General features: G+C 33.1%; 1 protein-coding gene across 1 annotated transcript in view; it reads right to left on the bottom strand.

Annotated features, from left to right (window-relative positions):
• LOC142319881 (solute carrier family 7 member 14) overlaps window positions 1-21,285 on the bottom strand; it is a 103,163-nt gene that overhangs the window by 23,125 nt on the left and 58,753 nt on the right. The window contains exons 2-5 of the mRNA XM_075357554.1: window positions 20,580-20,733; window positions 19,491-19,721; window positions 2,689-2,897; window positions 553-724 (exon numbers count right to left, since the gene is read on the bottom strand). Coding sequence (XP_075213669.1) covers window positions 553-724; window positions 2,689-2,897; window positions 19,491-19,721; window positions 20,580-20,733 — 766 coding nt within the window. The remainder of the gene's footprint in view (window positions 1-552; window positions 725-2,688; window positions 2,898-19,490; window positions 19,722-20,579; window positions 20,734-21,285) is intronic.

The raw sequence follows: 21,285 nt of genomic DNA, 5'->3' as shown, positions 1-21,285 counted from the left end.
AGCTATTGTTAGATAAGAAGTTTACTTCAAATTTTTACTCTGAACCAGCTTGGAGTTTTAATTTGAAAAAGTTATTTCCATTAAAGTTTATATGACATTAATTATACAGATCTTAAATAAAATTAATGGATCGGAACCAATTTTTTGTAGTTATTATGGCTGTTTAATTCTCTCTCACTCTCTCCCCATTTGTGTGTGTGTGTGTGTGTGTGTGCGTGTGTTCGCATGCAGTGTTTATTAAAAAACAAACAACATATTGTAATCGTGCAGTAAAACATTTATATTGGAAAATCCTTTTATAATATTATTCAAATAATTATTTTAGGATAATATTTTTATAAAGAGAATGTTATTAGGTAAAGGATACACAAATTGCTTAAAAATTTTAGAGTAATATTTCTATAAAGGATACACAAAGTACTAATAAAAGCTATCATAATATATAATATGAATTTATCAGCAGAACATTTTCACTTGACAAATATATTACTGTATGAATGTGTTTTAGTATTTTAGATTATAGTTATGCATCCAAACTTTCAGTCTACTCACCAATAAGTGTTAGCATCATTGATGATGTAACATATGCAATCAAAATAATTAATAAGCTAGTAACAATTGCCAGTGGTATTGACTTCTTTGGGTTGTTTGCTTCTTCACCAGTTGTTGCTATTATATCAAATCCGATGAAAGCATAAAAACAAGTTGCTGCTCCAGTAAATACCTGTAACATATAAATTCTAAATAGTATGCACCAATGATTTTTCTAAAGTCTTAAAATATATTTCACTTATATCTTGAAATATTAGGGAATTGATCTTATTTTTGTGCAGTTAGAAACAAACAACATTGTTTATAATTTATTATAAATACTTTTATACAATTGATCACATGCTCTGTGAAAATGTGCTGTCATTTCCATTGAAAAATAAAATACATTTATAATCATTTAACAGTTACTCTGAGTATGGAATGCGATAAGCTTTAAGAGATTTTCTTTAAGTATTTAAGTATTTTTACAGTATTTTAAAGAATAATATGTAAGCTTTACTTATGTCTTGTATAATAATTAAGGTGCTGTAGCACTTTGTTGTTAAACCTCAAAGAGTTGATAAAGAAATTAAATAGTTTTTGGACATTGTGTACTATATCTTTATCTGAAATAAGAAAACTTTAAAAAGAGTCATTTTAAAGACAGAAGATTGTTTCTTAGTCACACATTATAAAAATAATCAATGAAACTAAGACAATGTTAAATCATAAGAAAAAGGTATTGCACTGGTTTTTTGTAATTATAGCACCGGGGAAAGATTTCTTCAATCGAATGACAAAAAAATTATTTATGATGATTTCTGAAAAGATAAAATTTGAAATTAATTATTCAACAATAAAATGTTTTCCTTAGAGCATATGTATTTTTTAAAGAATTTACATTGCTGCCTACCATACTTTTAACTTAAAAACAACATTGTTTTAGGTAGTCTCTCTAGACATATGTCCTTGTATTTAAAGTTACCACTGAGCTTTATTGCTTGATAGACTTTATTATAAAAAATCGGTTTGATTTAAAGGTTCTCTAGTATTAAAACTTAGTTCAACAATCAGAAATTTATCTTTAGTATTCCTTTTTTTCACCTTCCTTTCAGAAATAAAAATTATGGTATACAGCAGAAAAATGTGATTCACTTAACAAAATTTTTATTAGCAGAATGTAACAGATGAGATTACTAAGCTCACTAGCTATTTTATTCTTCGCTTTTGCTAACTCCAATAAGCATAAAACTATGCTTGCTACTCACTAGAGTGAGCACTGGCAGAAGTAAGGAAAGGCAATCCCTCCACCCAGAAAAAACCTCCACATACTTATATTTCTTTCAAACATCTATCTACAACATGATTACAGCAGATATGACACCATTTGTAACACAGCTTCCTACTTTTCTATCTTTTAAAGATACTGAAAAAAATTTTAAAAAAGTTTAAGAAAAGACAAACTTAAAAAGAAACTTAAAATGAAGGAAATATATTAAGATGTTTATAGGAATGAATAAAATTTAATCAGTATATTGTAATTAAAATATTAGTAGAAAGAAATGTACTGTTCACTTAAAATCAAAAGATTGATAATCAGAAATGTTTTTAATACTGTTTACAATGTTACCTTTACAATTTATCATTATTTTTATGTTGGAAATTCAATTTTTTTTTGTTGTGATACAGAATATTGGTGGCAAGCCTAAAAGCAATTTATTTAGTTCTTACTTGATCCATGTGAAATATATTTTCATTAACCCTTATTCATATTGTTCCAGCTGAAATATAAGGCCAAAGTTCAGGGTTTTATCCTCCATGAAACAATTGAAATTGATCCAATTGATGAAATAACGAGTGAAACAATTTCTACTTTCTCTTCACTTCTTTATTTCATTTACTAATTCTAATTATAATATTATACTTTCATATAGTATTTTTATAATTATTGTTACTCACAATTTCATGTTTTTTACAATACATTTTGTAGGCTGAATTGATTTACTGGCTATTGTACCTTTTATTTTTAGATATTAGTAACAAATATAATTTGTTCAAAGGAACATGTTAATACAGTAATCAAACATTAAACCAGATAATGGAACAATTAAAATGATCAAAATGAATATCCTGTTAGAGAAGAAATATTATACAGACCCCTGACCAACCATAAGGCAGAAATCCCTTGTGTTCAGACCAATTGGAAGATTTAACATAGAACATTCCAGCAGTCATAACAAACACCCAAGCAGATAGATTGACAGCATTTAGAATATTATTAAATACTAATGATTTCTTAACACCTGCTGCCATTAAAAGCATCATTAATAACGTTATAATGAATGCCAAGAAGTCAGGTGGACGACCTAAAAACAACAAAAATAAACAATTGGTTAATATAAAATATATAATTCAGTGTGTGAATGTAAAATATTATGAAAATTATTAACTATTGAGTTTTTAAATACCACTGTGATTAAAAAACTCTTGTTAGAAAATAATTTTTATGAAGCATCTTATTAATTAGGATGTATTAAATAAATTTCAAAATCGGTAATTAAAATGAACATTAATCTCATTGCTTATTTTTAAGTTTGCCTGATAATTACACTGGTCAACGACTGATTTTGTTATATGGTCAATATTTACTGAATCTGATATATTTTTGTTCCAAAAATATATTTATATATTAGGTATCGGTGCCCAAAAATTTTGGGTATGTATATTAACAATTCATGTACATTTGGGCATGTACATTCATGTACATTAACAATGTAAGTACAATTTATTATTTTATTTATTGGAGCAGATTAGTAGCTAAATGAAAATAATTATTTGAGTTTATTTTTGAGTTATGTAATAATTTATTTATGTTTCCAATTTCAGTACCACCAAAAACATGGGAGTTTGAAAGATGAAGCTATTTATTATGAAGGTTGTACAGATTTATCAGATTATGAACAGCGGAGAGACCAAGATATTTTAGAAAATATAAATACTGAACCATACTTATCAGTCAGAATTAAATGATCTTTTCATGATCTAAATTTTTCCAAGATGGATTCTTTTATAACACATTATTAAAATAAGTGCTTTCCATGATACGCAGTGTGAACTGAACATTTTTTCTTCCAGTATGAGGACTAATTTACTATAATGATGTGGAATATTTACTAGAAGCTTTGAAATACGTGCACCAACCCAATGAACAGTGTCTTTTTATCAACTCCTCAAAGCGTAGTTGGAAAGCACTCCTTCAAGTTGGAAACAATATCCCATCACTCCCTTTATCTCATGCAGCTCACATGAAGGAATCATATGAAAATATGTAACTTGTGTCAGGTATGACTCAAGATAGGAACATTTGTGAAGGCCTGTTAGTAATAACATTGTTACTTGGTTTATAACTTAGATATACTAAATGTTGCTTCATATGCATGTGACAGCAGAGACTGGAAGAATAATTAATCATTAAGAGTGGCCAAAAAGACAAAAATTGACTCTAGAAAAAGGTGTAACATTATGAGTCCACTAGTAAAAACTGAAATGTTTACCTTCAGCCACTTTACATTAAGCTGGGTTTAATGAAAAATTTTGTAAAAGCAATAGATTGTGATGGGACTGAATTTCACTTTCTAAAAAACAAACAAGTTTCTTCTTAAAAGTGATGTTAATTTAATGGAAGATATATTTGTTGGCCTGCAAATAAGAAAACTAATGAATGATATTGAATTGGATGATTGTGAGATTGCTGCGTAGAAATTTTGTAAAAAGTTAGTAAACAACTTCCTTGGAAATTATAAAGAAGATAGCTACAAAGAATTTACATAAGTGGGCTTGTACTATATAGAAATTTAATGCAATATGTTACTAAAGATCCACTTCTTAAATTCTCATCTGGATTTTTTCCTACCAAGGTAAAAGCTGGACCTGTGAGTGATGACAAAGGAGAAACCTTTCACCAGGAAATATCCACCATGGAAAAACATTACTACAGAAAACAGAATCAGAGAATGCTAGCTGACTACTGATAGAATCTCAAGATTGATATACCTGCAGCAAACTATACCAAAAAATCCAAAATAAGCAAATTTTAGGCATGTACAAAAAGCATGCATAATACTGCTATACTACCATTACAATGATTTTTCTTACAACAAAAAATGGTAATTAAATAACTATGCCTGATAATAAAAAAAATATGCCTGATAGAATAAAAAACACTTATATGTTTGAAATCAGAGTCAAAAATACTGTAAGATTCAGCTATTAATGTTCTTGTAAAAAAAACAAATTTGTTGTCCAGTGTAATGGATAAAAATATATAACAGACCTACAATCAATTGTGAAGCACTCCAAACTTATTAAAGATAAAAATATTAGTTACGTGAAACTTAACTATAATAATTTATCTAAAAATCATAATCCTTTTACATAATTATCATGGCTGTATAAAGCAAAATATTGTAATGGAGTTTTTTTTTTATTTTAAGAAGAAAAATATGGTTAATGCTGTAGAATTAGGTTACAAAAAAATTAACAAACCACAAAAATGATTTATAACTATGTTGTTTGTTTTTATTTTACTGGTGCAGCTATGAATATAATTTTTGTTTACTATTACATTGGATTTGAATTCCATGTAGTAAGGTGCCTACATCTGATTGCAAACTGTCTAAATGTGATTGATCACCCTTCATTCTGCTGTGATGTAGTATCATGTTGAAGATTGAATAGATTTTCTACTAAGAAGCAAGCTGCAAAGTTCTTTCTGTAGGCTTCTTTGTGATTATTTTTTTAATTATTTTAAATGAAGTACACCGGAGATATGTATAAAAAGAGTGACTAATTTTTAAATAATTTCTTCTATACAAATAAATATACTGTTAATATTATTAGCTATTTTATAATGTGTTATAAGAAATACAAATCAGAAATTGTTTTTAAATGTATAGATCAATTATTGTTTTTTCTGATATCTTGAGTAATAATATTTTTTTTTATTAGATTTAAAGTTGCCTATACTGGAGGTAGTTGCAACTATACTGAATGGTTCAAAAAGGACTTTACAACTTTTAAAGCATATAAAAATTTATTTAGATAACTTGCAGATTCATTTGAGGTCTCATTTCACAGCAAAACACATCAAGTCTCTTGACTCAAGTAGTTCATTAGTACCGAACTCAGCCAGCAGTGTTGTCATCAGTATTGTTAAAAACAGATACATTTACTGGTGTGGAATATGCTCACTGTATGTTTTGGTTTCACAATTTACAGTGCAACTCCAGTTCAACGTAATTTTCATTGAGAGTACAGTAGAGAGCGTCCTAGTAGGAATATAGTTTACTCGAGGCATCAAACCTTTGTTGAGACAGGTTTATCTGTTGAAAGCTTTGCACATAGTCTGAAGAAATCAACTCTACTTGCATCATGTGAGACTGGTATTCCAAAAACTATGGTTTGGCACATATTAGTAAATGAATGTACTTAAGGCCATACAAACTAACCATGGTTCAACACATTACAGATGATGACAAAGTTGCTCAACTGCAATTTTGTGTGGAAGTAATGGATAGAACTGTTGTTGATAAGGATACATTTTTAGATACTAATTTTTAGTGATGAATCAACAATTCAAATCAGTGACAAGGCAAACACTTATAACTGCCAAATATGGGTTAGCATAAACCCTCATGAAACTTTACAGCACATTCATAACAGCCCTGAGATCAATGTTTATGTTTCTTAAGCAAATAAAGACTGTTCGGCCTGTTCTTCTTCTAGGATGCAACCGTAAATGGTATTGTTTATCTGGACATGCTTAAAAATGTTCTATTTCCTCAGTCAGATGATGATGAAAAAGATGAATGAAATTGACCAGAATGAATGAAAGTGGATCTATATGCAAATGTTGCATTACAAATGGAAGCCATATGAAACAGTGAATGTTGAGTGACAGACTTGATGTGTTTTTCTATGAAATGAGATCACAACCAAAATGTTATCTTAATAAGTTTTATATGTTTTTAAAGTTGTAAAGTCCTTTTTGAATTAACCAGATCTATAAATAGCCTATCTAATTTATATTGATTAAATATAAGTAAGTAAAAAATTGAAGTAATCCCAGATATATCAAGCATTTTATTTTCAACTATCAGGAATGAAGCTACAATAATTATACGAAGGCAGGGAAAAAATTAAAAAACTCTTTAAAATTCTTAAATGTTATAGCTAATAAAAATTTTAATTAATCCTCTTTCAAGGGCATTTTATTTATGTGTTTATAAAGTACTGTAAATTTCAACTTGACTTTATAATTCTCTATTGATTTGTCATTCTGTTCGCATAGTCTGCCATTTAGCATTTCCAATAATTGTGATAAATTACAATCTGTTTTACAGTAACAATATATATTTTGCTGTTATGATAATATTTTGTCCTTTATTTTATTTAATATAACCTAGAATTATATTACTATTTATGATACAATCTCCTTGGCACAGAAATTATTCTCTGTAATAGAAAACCGCTAGAGACTCGTGTAATTTTACTGTAATATTAATTTATTTAAGAACAGTCCCATGTTATGTTTTTAATAATAATGTTACCAATGTACTTAAAATAATCACTGTCTTGTAGCCAAGATGTTTGTTTATTATTTAAAATATATTAAATATTTTATTTTAATTATCTGCTTACCCACATTTATTATTTATCTTCTGATGTAATACCCTATAAAAATTGTTTAATATTTTGATAGAACTAAACAATGAATGAGTAATATGTAATAAGTTTAATGAGTGTCACAGTTGATTTTTTTTTTATTATCTTCAGAACTGAAGTAGAAAATTTAAAGTAACTAAAAAACTGTAAGACCTTCTCAAAGAGTTTAGAAAAATCCATTTATATACACTGAAATATTTTTCAGTTTAAAAGATAAATAAAATTTCCAAAACTCATCCTCATAACACTGATAAAAATCCCATAGATATGAAATGCAATAAATCATATTTTACATGTTGAATTCTACTTTTATGTGTTGGGAGAACACAAAAGTTAATTGACTTTCAACGTAAAAGATCACAGACTGAAGTTTAACCATACCATTTAGATTAAGCTGTCAGTACCCTTGTTTTATGCTCAGATCATGTATTGTTGAGTTTTAACTAATCCTGCCTATGAAACCAATAATGTTAGAACATATTTTCTTAATCACATGAGTCCTGATTCCTTTGGACAAAAGTCTCAAGAAGGTCACAAAACCTCTTGTAACTTATAAACTAAGTGGTTAATATTGAAACATTACACAACTTTCATAAACATGGTAGACACATTTAAATTGTTAGGTAATATATTGAGTTTTAAAAAGGCAATAGTTTTGCAAATTATATACAGAGCACACATACAACAAAATTTTATGAGATAGGGAAAGAAGTTGTTTATTTAAAAAGACAAAGTAACAGTAGACCTTGTAAAAGTTGCTATTTCACTCCAGCCTCTTTCACAATGTGAAATTCAAAGTTAAATAAAGTTTGATTACCATTGTAAAACAAATGAAAATTCAAAATGGTTGCAGGAAAATTTTATTTCCAATTTACTTTAGAAAATTGTTTGATATGAAAACTTGACATGGGTTAGTGGTGTAGAGCAATTTCACCACAGTGTACTTCATATACTCTCTACTTGTTTACTTAGAGACCATAAGTCCATAGACAAACTTTACCCAGCTACATGTTCATGGGATACAGGACTAGAGGTAATAAAATTGAATCAACCAATAAAAAAAATCTAGATCATTGTGCAATTGTACAATGGGCATTTGCCCATTGCACAATTGTTTAGTAATCTTAAAAAAATGTCTGTAATCCTACAAAGATCTGCATAGCTGGTACTTGCAGATCTTTGTGAATGGTCTATAATCCGTTGTCTCAAGTACAAAATATATCATACTGCGGGAAAAAAAATAGAAACTATGTTGTTTTTCTTAAAATCTTCCACACAATAGAAAAGTGCCATTGAATTAGAACATCCATAATATATATGAAACTGGTACAGCTAAGTTACTAGTTTTTAATTTTGTTTCTTTAAGTTCATTTCCCAAAATGTTTGAGATTTTTGCTATAATTAATTTTTTTTTTTAATTACTATTCTTTTTTTAAAGTTGTATGTTTATATTTTTATTTGGAACAAACAACCTTTTAAAAAAATACAAATTGGAGAAAGCAGAAGGAAAATCAACATGAGAAATTGTTCATAAGCTTATGAACTATTATAACATAAAATAAATATATATATTTTTTTTTAATTCAGACATTCCGTTAAATATATACTTTAACTTAAAATTTGTAGTATAATGGAAAAAATTAGCTGATAAGATTAAAACATGATAATTGGTTCTTATCGTATCAACTATTACTGATTAGACTCATAAAAAAACCACTTTCAACTTGTAGTATTTTATTAGTAACTACTAAGATTACTTGAAACAAAAATGATTTTGTAAAGCTGCAGGTGAAATTATTTAACTTACAAAGATGCTTTTTTCTATAGTCGTTTGATATTTATGTTTATTTATTATGATCTTGTGCAACCCACTCTTTTATTTTCATGAGGAAAGTAATCAGTATAATTGATCCTTGCCAGGAATCAAACTGAGATTACCTGTTATAAAGCTCTGCATGCTAACCTCTACACCAATTAGTTTATAAGACTATTTATATTGATTTTAAAATTTAAGCCCTTCCCAGAGATAAAAGTTTATAATTTTTTAATCTTTACCATTTCTTTTTAATAAAGAATGAATTAAAAATTTCTATATTGATTTCCAGATAAAGTGATAAAAATTCATACTAAGTTAATGTGCAAATATACTTAATCTTAAGGTATAAAAATGTTAAAAACTTTCACATTTACAGTATTTTGAATAAAAATAAAATTTTTGGAATAAATTTAATGTTTATTTCATTCACATCAATAAATTTAAGAACTTTTTAATATTATTTAATAAAAAATATAAAATAATAAGATTTTTTTAAAGTTAATAGATAAAAATGTAAATATTTTTGAAGCTCAGAAGTTTTAGAAAAATTATATTTTAAAAAGTTTGTTAGTGTTAATTTTTTATGGTAAGCTAAACACTTATACTAGTACAATTTTCATTAAGTATAACTCTACTTATAATATAATTCTGTGTATAATATAATAATACTGTTGAGATACAGCATTTCCATATTGATGTCTTTCCATCTACATAATTTTTTCTTTAAACTAGTAAAATCATTGTCTCCTGAAGTACACGCTATGCACCGTGCACCAAATTTCATGATCAACCTCAAACTATTCCTGATGTTTGAAATGAAATATATAGAGATATATACATATATTTGTGTAAAAAGAAATTCAGAATAGCTTTTTTTAACTTTAATCGCTTTTTATAACTTGAGTGATCTTAAAACTATAAAAAACTAAAAAATATTTTGATAATATTTTTTTTATTCATTAAATCATTGTATTTAAAAATTTATTTTAAGGTATACCGTATTTATTCGAGTATCCCGCACTTTTTTTTCTTGGAATTGGAGAGAAAAAATAAGGATGCGGGGCTTTCTTGAAACATAGCCTTTAGCCAGGATAATTTATGTAAAGTTTTCTTAATAGTACTTAAATTCAATGACATTAATATAGGCTTTCGTTTATCAACACCAGATGCCGCTTATACAGAATACATCCTTAATTATTAACATCCTATTCATATTTTCAATAGGAACGAAGTTACGGTATTTTTATAAAACTGATTCATTCTGTATAGCCTGCATCCGGTTCTAATGACACTACAGTTACAGGTACAGTATCAATTACCCATCGTCGTCTTGTCTGTTCGCCATAGTCATTGTACTGTTTGTATATGTGAACGGTTATGTACATTTTATCTGTTTAGTTTATCTTGTAAAGTTTAATACGGTGATTTATTTTAATTACGGCATAAAAATGAGTACAAAAGGACAGCGTTTACGATCTTTTACAGTAAATTAAAAACTGCGCGTTATAGAAGAGGCTGAAAAAATTGGAAATCGGGCGGCAGGAAATTGACGTAGATGAAAGCTGCATTCGAGACTGGCGTAAGAAGAAACAACTTCTGGTGAAAGGCACTGGTAATAAAAGGGATTAATAAAACCAAAATACACAGACATAGAAAAAAAACTGTATGACAATTATGGAAAAAAGGAAATGCGGTTATGCTGTCATGACAGAAATGTGTCAATCATATGCTCGTGAAATCACTAAATCGTTGAATAAAGTTGATTTTAAAGCAAGCCGTGGATGGATAACACGATTTTTTGCACGAAATGATTTGTCAATAAGACCAAAGACGACCATTTCTCAACGACTTCCAGACGCTTATGAACAAAAAAATATTACATTTTCACAAATACATAATAAATCTTAGAAAAGATAAAGGCTATTTGCCATCTCAAATAGGAAACCCTGATCAAACTCCCGAATATTTTGAAATGCCATTTGACAAATCCGTAAACAAAAAAAGATGAAAAAAATGTTACGATTTGCACTGGTGGTGATGAAAAACAAAGGTGTAGTGTTATGCTTTGCATTACTTATAATGGATCAAAATTATCTCCGTACGTTGTTTTTAAAAGAAAAACTCTTCCTACCGTACAGGTAAACGGAGTTATTATCAGAGCACAAGAATCAGGTTGGATAGACGAAAACATAATTTTAGATTGGATCGGGTGTGTATGGCAAAAGCGATCAGGAGATTTACTTAATAAAAAAAAATACCGGTATGCTAGTAATGGATAGTTATCGGAGGCATACGACTGATAAAGTGAGAGACATTTAAAAAAAGAATATGACAGACCAAGTAATAATTTCAGGCGGATTGACATCTCTATTGCAACCACTGCATTAATAAACTGTCTGCATTAATATACCGTTCAAATCTTTTTTTTTTTCTCTCAGCTCCCCTGGGCCGGAACGGCCCCCCCTCAAATAGGCCTCCCCACCTACCGGCTATATACCGGCATGGCAGGTCGGCTTACCGGTTAGCTCTTTTGGGAGTTCTTTATTAATATTGCCCTTTTGGACACCACGCCAGACCCAGTTCGCCGCGACGCGGCGCCGGGTCCCTTCAGTATTCAGTGTGCTGTTACCTGACTGTTAGCCGTGGAGTCCTTGGTGGCTCATCAGTGCCAACACACCGCAGCATGCTGGACCTCACCAGCAAGGCCTCACCCATTCCTATTCTAGCCAACACCTTGTCATCTCTCATCGAAGTATTTCTGTAGAACAACTTGTCTAACAAAACTAGCAAAATTATTCCAGTTTGACTCGCTTCTTAGCATGTATTCTATTGTTGTCTCTGGAGTTATACCTGTGAGTGCCTTACTATGTCTAAGTGTGTCCCACCTTTTTTTGGTTTGTTTTACCTCCGGGTCCGCACTCAAGCAATTCATTCCGCAGAGGATGAGATGAATGTTTTTATAGCGTGTGTGAAAAATGCCATGCCTGACCGGGATTCGAACCCAGGACCTCCGGGTGAAAGGCCGAGACGCCACACTTATTGCACTCAAAAAAGGTATGCTCAGCATCATCTATCTCGTTGCAGTAGTTGCAAATTGCCTCTTCTCTCTTGCCTATTTTGTGCAGTTAGTTATTGAAGGAACCATGCCCTGTAAAAAACTGCGATAGATGATGATCAACCTCACCAAATCTTCTCGACAACCATGGCTTGATGTTGGGGATGAGGGTTCTCGTCCATCGACCCACAGCTTCCTGCGACCATCTTTCCTGCCAGATATTATAAACAGCATCCCTGACCTCTTGTTCTGGCTTGCCTTGTGCCCTCTCCACCCTCTTTTTTGCGATTAGGTCAATAGGAGTTGTACCCGATAACACGCACAGGGCGGCATAGGACACTGTCCTGTATGCGGACACAACACCTAGGAGCACACACCTGTGCGTCCTCGCCAGTCTCTCTTTGTTGCGCCTGATGTCGATAGAGCGCCACCAGGCCGGAACGGCATACATAAGCGAAGACACGACGGTGGTCGCCAGTAAACGGCGCTTTGAGGCCCGAGGGGCATTCTGCGATGACATAATAATGTTTAGACTTTTCATCATCCTTTCTGCCTTGTTGCATACATTGACTATGTGCTCGGTGTATCTACCGTTTTTCTGGAGGATAACTCCTAAGTACTTGATGTTATTCGCTTCTTCTATAGCATGACCGTTGATGGAAATATTGAACGGTTCTAGCAGTCTTCTACCCGTAAAGGCAATACACCGACATTTTTCCGTAAACAGTTAAAGACCCCTGGACCTCAACCACTCCTGTATAGTGTCGATGGCCGCATACACCCTCTCCCGCACCTCCAAGACCGTCCTTCCCTCTACGAGGACTGCAAGATCATCTGCATAAGCCAGGACCTGGACGCCGACAGGAAACTCCTTCTGAAGGAGTTCATCTATAATCACCAGCCACAACAACGGCCCCAGAACAGAGCCCTGCGGAACTCCACCGTGCATTTGAAAATGTAATGTTTCTTCCTGTGCTTCTACCAGACATCTTCTGTTGGACAAGTAACATTCAATTTGCCTACGCAGGTACGGGCTGAGGCCCCTAGCGTCATTAATGTGACCCCAACCAATAGCCCCGAACGCGTATTTTATGTCTAGTGACAGCATCAGTGGAATTCTCCTGGTTTGCCAAGTGCCTCTCTTCACCTCGTCGGCCCATCCCGAAATTCGGCAGATTGCCTGCACGGTGGATCGCTCCCGCATAAACCCGTACTGGTTAGGACTGATTCCGGCTCCTAGTTCTTTGATGATGCGACCAGCCAGCATCTTTTCTACTAGCTTCCCCATCATGTTAAGGAGGCTCAGGGGTCTATAGGTTAAATCTTCCTCCGAAGAGGTGCCTTTAGGTAGGAATACCACTCTGGCCTTCTTCCAGCAGTCGGGGAAGTCTCCGTTCTCCATGCCGTGACTGGCAATCTCGAGCATCTCCCAGGGAGCCTTCTGAACCAGCTCCTTGATCACTGCCGCGTGAATCTTATCCGGGCCAGGGCTCTTTTTGGTTACCAAACTAATCGCCGCAAGTTGTAGCTCTTCCATAGTGAATCTTCTATTGTTGCAAGGTGTGGATCTCACGATATCAGGCACTGTATGCGGGAACAACCTGGCTACCTCCCTTGCAACACTGGTCTTATTGAGGATAGGCATACGTCTCCCGAACTTTTTGGTCACAATACGATATGCGTGGCTCCAGGGATTGCTGTCAAGCTATTCGCAGAACCTGATCCAGCAATCCTTTTTACGTCTCTTAATAGCCTTATTGAGCGTTCTTCTTGCCTCGAGGTATCTATTGGCTATTTCCTGGTACCCTTCTCTGTTATTTCTAAGAATACGTTGTTTCCTTCTCCTAAGGGACTGGAGCTCTTGTCTCATTGCTTCAATTTCAGCAGTCCACCAATATACAGAGCGCCTCCTTGTATTGTTAGCTGCCATTCTGTCCATTTCCTGCTTTATTATATTAGATAAAGCCTCAGGTGATTGTTGATGTCTATCAGACAGTCTACTTGCAGTCCTGCTGACGATTTGCTCTATTTGTACTGATGAGAATCTCGGTGGGGGGGAGTGCACTTCACGCCTAAAATCTACGTCTTTCAGATCCAAGATAGAGGCGCGGTGATCGCTCGCTATATCTTCTGAGAGAACCATCCACTGGTACTGATTTCTACTCCACCTACAGTCCAGGTCGGTGCTTGACCTCAGGATGAGGTCAAGCACCGACCGATGACCTCTCGCTACGTACGTGGGCGTGTCGTCATTAATGCAGATGCAGCCGGCAGTTTCCAGGAGATCGGCAAGGATCTGTCCCCTCCTGTTGGTGTGACGACTGCCAGCCGCCACCATTTTGCTGTTAAAATCACCCAACATTACGATCCTCTTGGTTGAATTGGTAATCACACCTTGTAAAGTGTCGATGAAGTTAGTAAAGTCCGCGATCACAATGTTGGGCGAAATGTACACACCCACGAATAGAGTTGTTTCGGTCTCAACAGACACCACGCCACTACCTCTAAACTTGAAATTCCATTGTATACTATGACTTACGTCCATAATGGCAACATCTCCCGACATATCAACAGTCCATCCAAGTTTGGCAGCTTCATATTTATTGGGTTCGGTGACCACAAGGAGGTCTACGTTCTTGTCTGCAACAACACGACTAATTAAGTCGTGAGCGAGAATACTCCTATTGGCATTCGCTAACATAGTCCTAATCATGCAATTTTTTCTTACATTGCCATGCTCCAGTCCTGTGTTCACCGCTCTTACAATCGAGGCATTGCTTAGGTTCAAGACAATCCGCTATCTTGTGACCTCTGCTACCGCAGTTGAAGCACAAATCGAGCCTATCTGGGCCCTTACATTCGTGCCTTCTATGGCCCGTGCCCCAACAACGGTAGCACCTGTCTTCATCTTCCCGGATGTACGCCCGGCAACTAATCCATCCGATTCTTATTCTTTCCTCGACCAGTTTGCATGCCGCTCTGTAAGAGGTCATGACCGTAATATTTTGTGTCTCGCCAAAACCTTTCCTCATGGATGTTATCTTGACTTCCTCGCTAGAACCCCCGCGATTTATAATGGCGGCCATAACCTCTTGCTCTGTTGTGTCATGCTCGACATCTCGGATGTGCACAACAGTTCTCCTTCCAGCTCTGCTTTTTATATCAACGTTAAGGTCGGCAGCCTTGTCCCTCAGGATAGATGTAAATTGTTCCGCTTTCTCTGCACCCTGTATCCTAACGTGGAGCTCCTCGTTACGGCCCTTTCGCAATGAGATGACGTTATTTGCCTCGTCGCTGGTGACAGCATCCTTCATGGACCGGAGGAGCTCCGCGTACGTTTTTCCTTCTGCCTTAACAATGACTGTTCGGCTTTGCTCCGCCGGTGGAGTAGCCTTCTTTATCGGGATTTGATTATTACCGATGTGACTGGTCCCACCATCCCCTTGGAGAGTTAACACATATACGGGTGTTTCCCTTGCTCTGAAGATATAGGATATGATCTTCTTGGCAAAATTTCCCATACTGCCCGAAGGCAGTATGTACGTTGAATTTGGTGACTGTATAGCTATCTTTTTGAAAGCCTTCAATAAACAAGAAAGGGTTTCCTTTTCCGGGGCTCCCGAGTCATAATGTATCTTAAATTTCTTCTTCTTTTCTTCAACGGTTTGGTCTCCTATTAGAGTTATTTCGTCTTTTACGATGTCACCTGCTGCGAGTTTGTTACCCATATCCTGCTCACCTATTCTCCTCAAATCTCTAAGAGTACAAGTGTCTTTGACTTCAGGTGGAAGGTCAGTAACCAACTTTAGCTTGCCCCTAAGTGAGTTAGGCCACCTTTTAGGGAGGAGATCAATGAGTTCTTCATCACTCAAATCGCTGGTCAAAATATACTCCATGTAATCGTCACCCGCCATAGGGTCCGTTTGGGTAGCTTGGGAAGTCTTTGTGTCTGGAGAGGACAGCTCGGAAAGCGCATTCAGTCCCTCGTGTACTCGCCTTAGATCCTGTTCATGGGTCGCAATGTACTTATTCAAACCTGGGCCTAAATGCTGTTTCAACGATATCAGTATCAGACCCAATTGGTATGCAAGACTGCTCACTGTATCGGGCGCCTCTTCTTCCTCCTTGGAAGATCCTTGACGGAGCCTCTTCTTCCCTTTTAGATCGGTTTTCTTGACCGTCGCCGATTTTGTCATACTGCTGCTACTTTAGGCGGATGTCCCATCCATAGGGAGTGAACCACGTCTTCACATGATATAGTACTGTACTCAGGGGGCCGTCCCAAGTTCTACGAATACCCACTCGGGGGAGGGGCCCCAAAAAAAAATTTGTGGGGGGTTGAGGGGGGTAAGAAAAATGTATGTGGCCGAAAATGGGGTCAAAAAATTTGGGTGGGGGTTGTGGGGGTAGGGGGTTAGGGAAGGTTTTGGGACGATATGTCCAGGTAGGAAGGAAATCGAGTGGGTAGTTCTCGAGATATTAGTAGAAATGTAATTCCCTAATAAAACAGCAGGAGGACTTAGAAAAAATCTCTACTCGTACGACGGTAATACGAGAGAATAATTACAAGTCCTTGTTTACTACAATAAACACGCCTGTATGAGCCTGTGTATTAACTTTCGCTAAGAATTGAATAATTCTAACCTCAAATTCACTATATAACTTATTAAAAAAGTAGTTTTAACTCACTTGATCGTACTTAAAGTAACGTCCAATAAAACTACGATGCACTAGAAACGTAAAAACGCATTCACCTGTTATAAATCTGCAGTTTTAGAAGGTAAAAAACACAATATCCACAGCTCACTAATAAAGCTGAAAAAACTCTAATAACTTTTTTAGTCCGTGACCGAATTCAAAAAAACTTACTATACTTGTCCGTTATCCTTATCACTTTATTTCCTAAATGCCGTATCCGAAATATAAACCAAAAAACCAATCTAAAACACTAAAAAGCGCGGAGCGGTACACAACACGTCTGTTCACAGCGATGTCCACAACTCAACAAACCGTTCAAATCTGCATTAAAACAACTGTACAGTAAATGGATGGCTGATGAAAATTTCTTTATCACGCCTACAGGAAGAATCAAATGCCCAGCTTTTAATCAGATTTGTGTTTGGATAAAAGATGCTTGGGAAGGTATTAACACGGAATTTGTAAGGAAACGTTTTAAAAAATGCGGAATATCTAATGAACTTGATGGTAGTGAAGACGATCACCTTTGGCAGACCGACGTGGAGACTACCAGTGACTCTTCTACAGGCATTGACAGTTACAGTGATTAATTAAAAATAAAATCCCATATTAAAAAGTGTATTGAAATGATCCTTATCAACATGATACTTTCTTTTCGTTTTCTGGCCTGCTGATTCTGAACTAAACTAGTATTTACGGTAATTATTAATTAATACTTACGGTATTAATGTAATATTAATATTGTAATTTAAATGAACGAATTAAATGCTTTACTTTCTGAATATTTTCGTATTTTTTTGTTATATCTGTTGCACTTTAAAATACCGGTATGTACTCGATTTTTTTTTTAGATTTTCGATCCGGAAGATCGAGGTGCGGGGCTTATTCGGGGACGGGGGATACTCGAATAAATACGGTATTTTAAACTGAAGTATGTATTTATACTTTTCCTGTGTTACATTATTTTAAATAATGGGTGGAAAAGTTTTTCTTTATTAAATGGCAACAAATTTATATGATCACAATAAGTTCTAACTATATGAAAAACTGCATCCAGAAATAACTATCATTATCTTTTGCAAACAACTTATTAAAACATGGTTTTTGTCATGTTCATTTTCAACCTATTTTACTTTACTCTATTCAATTTTTCTGTGATGCTACTCTCTGAAACGTTCACTGTAGTTATTCTAAATTCATTTGTAGAACACATTCTGTTCATTTATAGAACACAATTTTTCACCTTATTCAGAGCCAAGCTGAGAAAGTAAAAATTATTTAATATCTGCCTTAAACAATTACAGTAGATACTTAACTATTTCTGTAATCATTGTAATATAATGTATAGGGATATGATATCTCTTCTACTAATATTAGTGCAACTACTGATGAAGATTGCTGTTTTTTAAAACATAGTAGTTAAATAAAAATTAAATTCATTTAAGTAATGGATTTAACATATAAAAGTTAAAGTAGTACATTAGCAGAGCTACTTGGATTTTATTACTTACAATCTTCTGTTTTAGGCTTGTGTTTTTTTTTTTTTTTTTTTTTTGTTAGCTGTTTACCTCCAGTAAGAACTAAACTAAAAAACGTTTATCCCAGTTCTTAATTACTTAGTTTAAACTAAAGGGTGATAATATCTTTTTAAGAAGCAGAAGTTTTGTCTTTTTTTTAAAATTATAGAAACTAATAAATTTATGTTTTGTTAACCAGTTATAAAAAATTAAGAGACGTAAGATATTTAACCTAAGACCTAGGATGTTCAGATGTTTTAGTTTATTCATACTTTTTATTAAAAATTGTATAAAAATGGACATTATTTGCTCTTTTTCAGATTATAATACAATAACTCTTAATTTATTTAATGCTTAATCATTTGTCACATAGCCACCTATTGGTTTCCAAGCTTCTTAGTACAACTGCTCAACAGATGTGTTCTTTATAACTTGTTAATTTCTTGTAATTCCTGAGGTGATCAGAATTTATAACAGTGTCTTCTTTGTATATTACACACCTTGTAAATGGATAGATATTAAATTTTATGCTTATGCAAGACATTCATGGCTTGTATATTTTTTTACTGATGCCACAGTTTCCATTCTTGGATATTCATGAAGTACATTCTTGTCCTTTAATAAATATTTTCTGTTTTTACATTTCATCTCCAGATCTTTGTAATTTTATGGAGATGTAGATATTTTTTTGAGTTGCAACTCAAGTGCTTTTTGTTTTCTTTAAGAGTATTTGCCACTCAATTTCCCTGTATTCTTGTATAAGATTATATTCACTGACAATTCTACAACAGTCATTCCCTAAGCGGAACCTACCATTCCATGGTGACACTCACCAGGAGACTGTAAGGAGGTGTTGGACATTAAGAAAAACTAAGTTTATAAAGTTAGGGATTTAAAACTTTAATAACTTTAGTAAATTCAAAACGTAAATAAGAAATATAATTTTTTTTCATTTGTTTACAATAAGTGTACATTTTTCTGTAGTAATAAACTTTATATGACTTTGAGCACTTGTAATTATTTAATAAAGTCTTCTAACTGGATTTCTAGGAGGAAAACACATTTAGAAGGATTAATTTAATATAATAATTATTGTACAAAATGAAAAACAGATATGGATCATCTTCACAAATAAAAATAAATTGCTTACCAAATATTGTACCAACTGTTTCAGCTACTTTTTGATTTATTGCTCCATTAGCAAGCGCATCAAAGCAAGCAGACAGAGCACAGGCACATGCCGAAGTACCTATAAGGTACTCTAATACCATATTCCAGCCTATTACAAAAGCTATAAATTCACCAACTGTGACATAACTATACATATAAGCAGAACCTGTCGTATGGGGGACACGAACACCAAATTCTGCATAACAAGCACCTGTAACATTAAAAAATTTTTAATTTCCATATAAAGTATTACATAAAAGGGGTTAACAAGAGGTTAATAGAGATTTATACAGATACACATTAAAATTTTCTATATATTTTTGTGAATTAACATATAAATAGGTATATCACTATCAATCAAGTAAAGGACACTTAGTGGATTTTCCTTTTTTTAAGTTTCCCGAATGTTTTTATAGGCAGAGTTAGCTAAATTGTCTGCTGCTACTAAGGATTTATAGATTTACTGAATGTTTATATCGATATTTCTTTTCCAATATTCTTTATAAGATTTTTTTTCATATAAGATATTGAATTATTTAAGTTATAATCAATGCCTACTTGATATGCATCGTGAATCTAAAAATAACGAATAATCAATTACTTGAAATAACTGATACCCTATGGTATTTATCTCAAATTTGGTCTAGTTACAATCTCCGAGGGAAATAAGAACATAATACTACAATACAAAGGAAAATCAACGTCATATTCAGTAAATCATAAAAAAATAAAAATTCTTTTTCATCAGAGAAGAATTTGCCCATCTTTTTGAAAATCAATTTTTTACTACGAATAGATCATATTTTTGCCTAGAACTTTGCACATTCTGTGTTGGTCATTAATTACTTGAAGAAATTACTTTTTTTAAACTTTTTCTTCAGTTTTTGAGTTACAAGGTAAAATCGTTTACTCATTTTATTTGTGGTAATACATCTCAACAATAAAACATTAAATAAATTTGTACCTAAAAATAATTATTAAGGTCATCTATCCTTATCTGCATATACAGTTTACCGAATTAATTTCATAAAAAAATCAATTTTATGCATATTACATTACATTATCCTACCTGAAAATATAGAAGCTACAGCGGCGATAATAAAAGATATAACAACACCAGGACCAGCGACGTTTTTAGCGACCATACCGGCAACAAGATACATACCAGTACCAACGCAAGAACCAACTCCAAGGGACGTTAAATCGAGTGTGGTAAGACATTTCTGTAACAAAAACAACAATTATTTAACATATTCAAATGAGCATCTCAAAATTTCATTAGGTTTGTATGAATTGAGTAGAGGGCGTAACTAACAGTAAAATAAGGCTTAGATTCTGCAAGTATGGAAAGGACTAAAATAGAAAAGGATAAACCCCATTATGTTTTCAATTGAACCTAAACAGACATGAGTAACAGACACCATGACAGATTTTAGCATCCTAGTGAATGAAATTAAAAGATGTCACTTTCAGTCTCCAAGGAAAATAAGTTTATAATACTAGAATAAAATTAACAGAAATTTTATGTCATATTTAAACAATAAAACAATATTACATTTGTTTTTTTTATTTGACCTTCGAGAAAAAATATTTATTTTTTAATCTTTACTCTAGCGTTGAGTTACTGCGAAGAATTTTTTTCCTTTTGGTAATATGTTTTGGAACGAATTACATGCGATAAAACGTTAAATAAATTAGAGGGTTTTCATTTTTATGAAAAAGATTTTCCATTTTGCATTTTTTATACCAATGATTTAAAGTGCATCTAAAAAAAA

Source organism: Lycorma delicatula, chromosome 2, assembly GCF_047948215.1.
Source record: "Lycorma delicatula isolate Av1 chromosome 2, ASM4794821v1, whole genome shotgun sequence".
NCBI lineage: Eukaryota > Metazoa > Arthropoda > Insecta > Hemiptera > Fulgoridae > Lycorma > Lycorma delicatula.
Note: the sequence above shows the minus strand (reverse complement) of the source record. Positions and strands in the feature narration are given on the sequence as shown.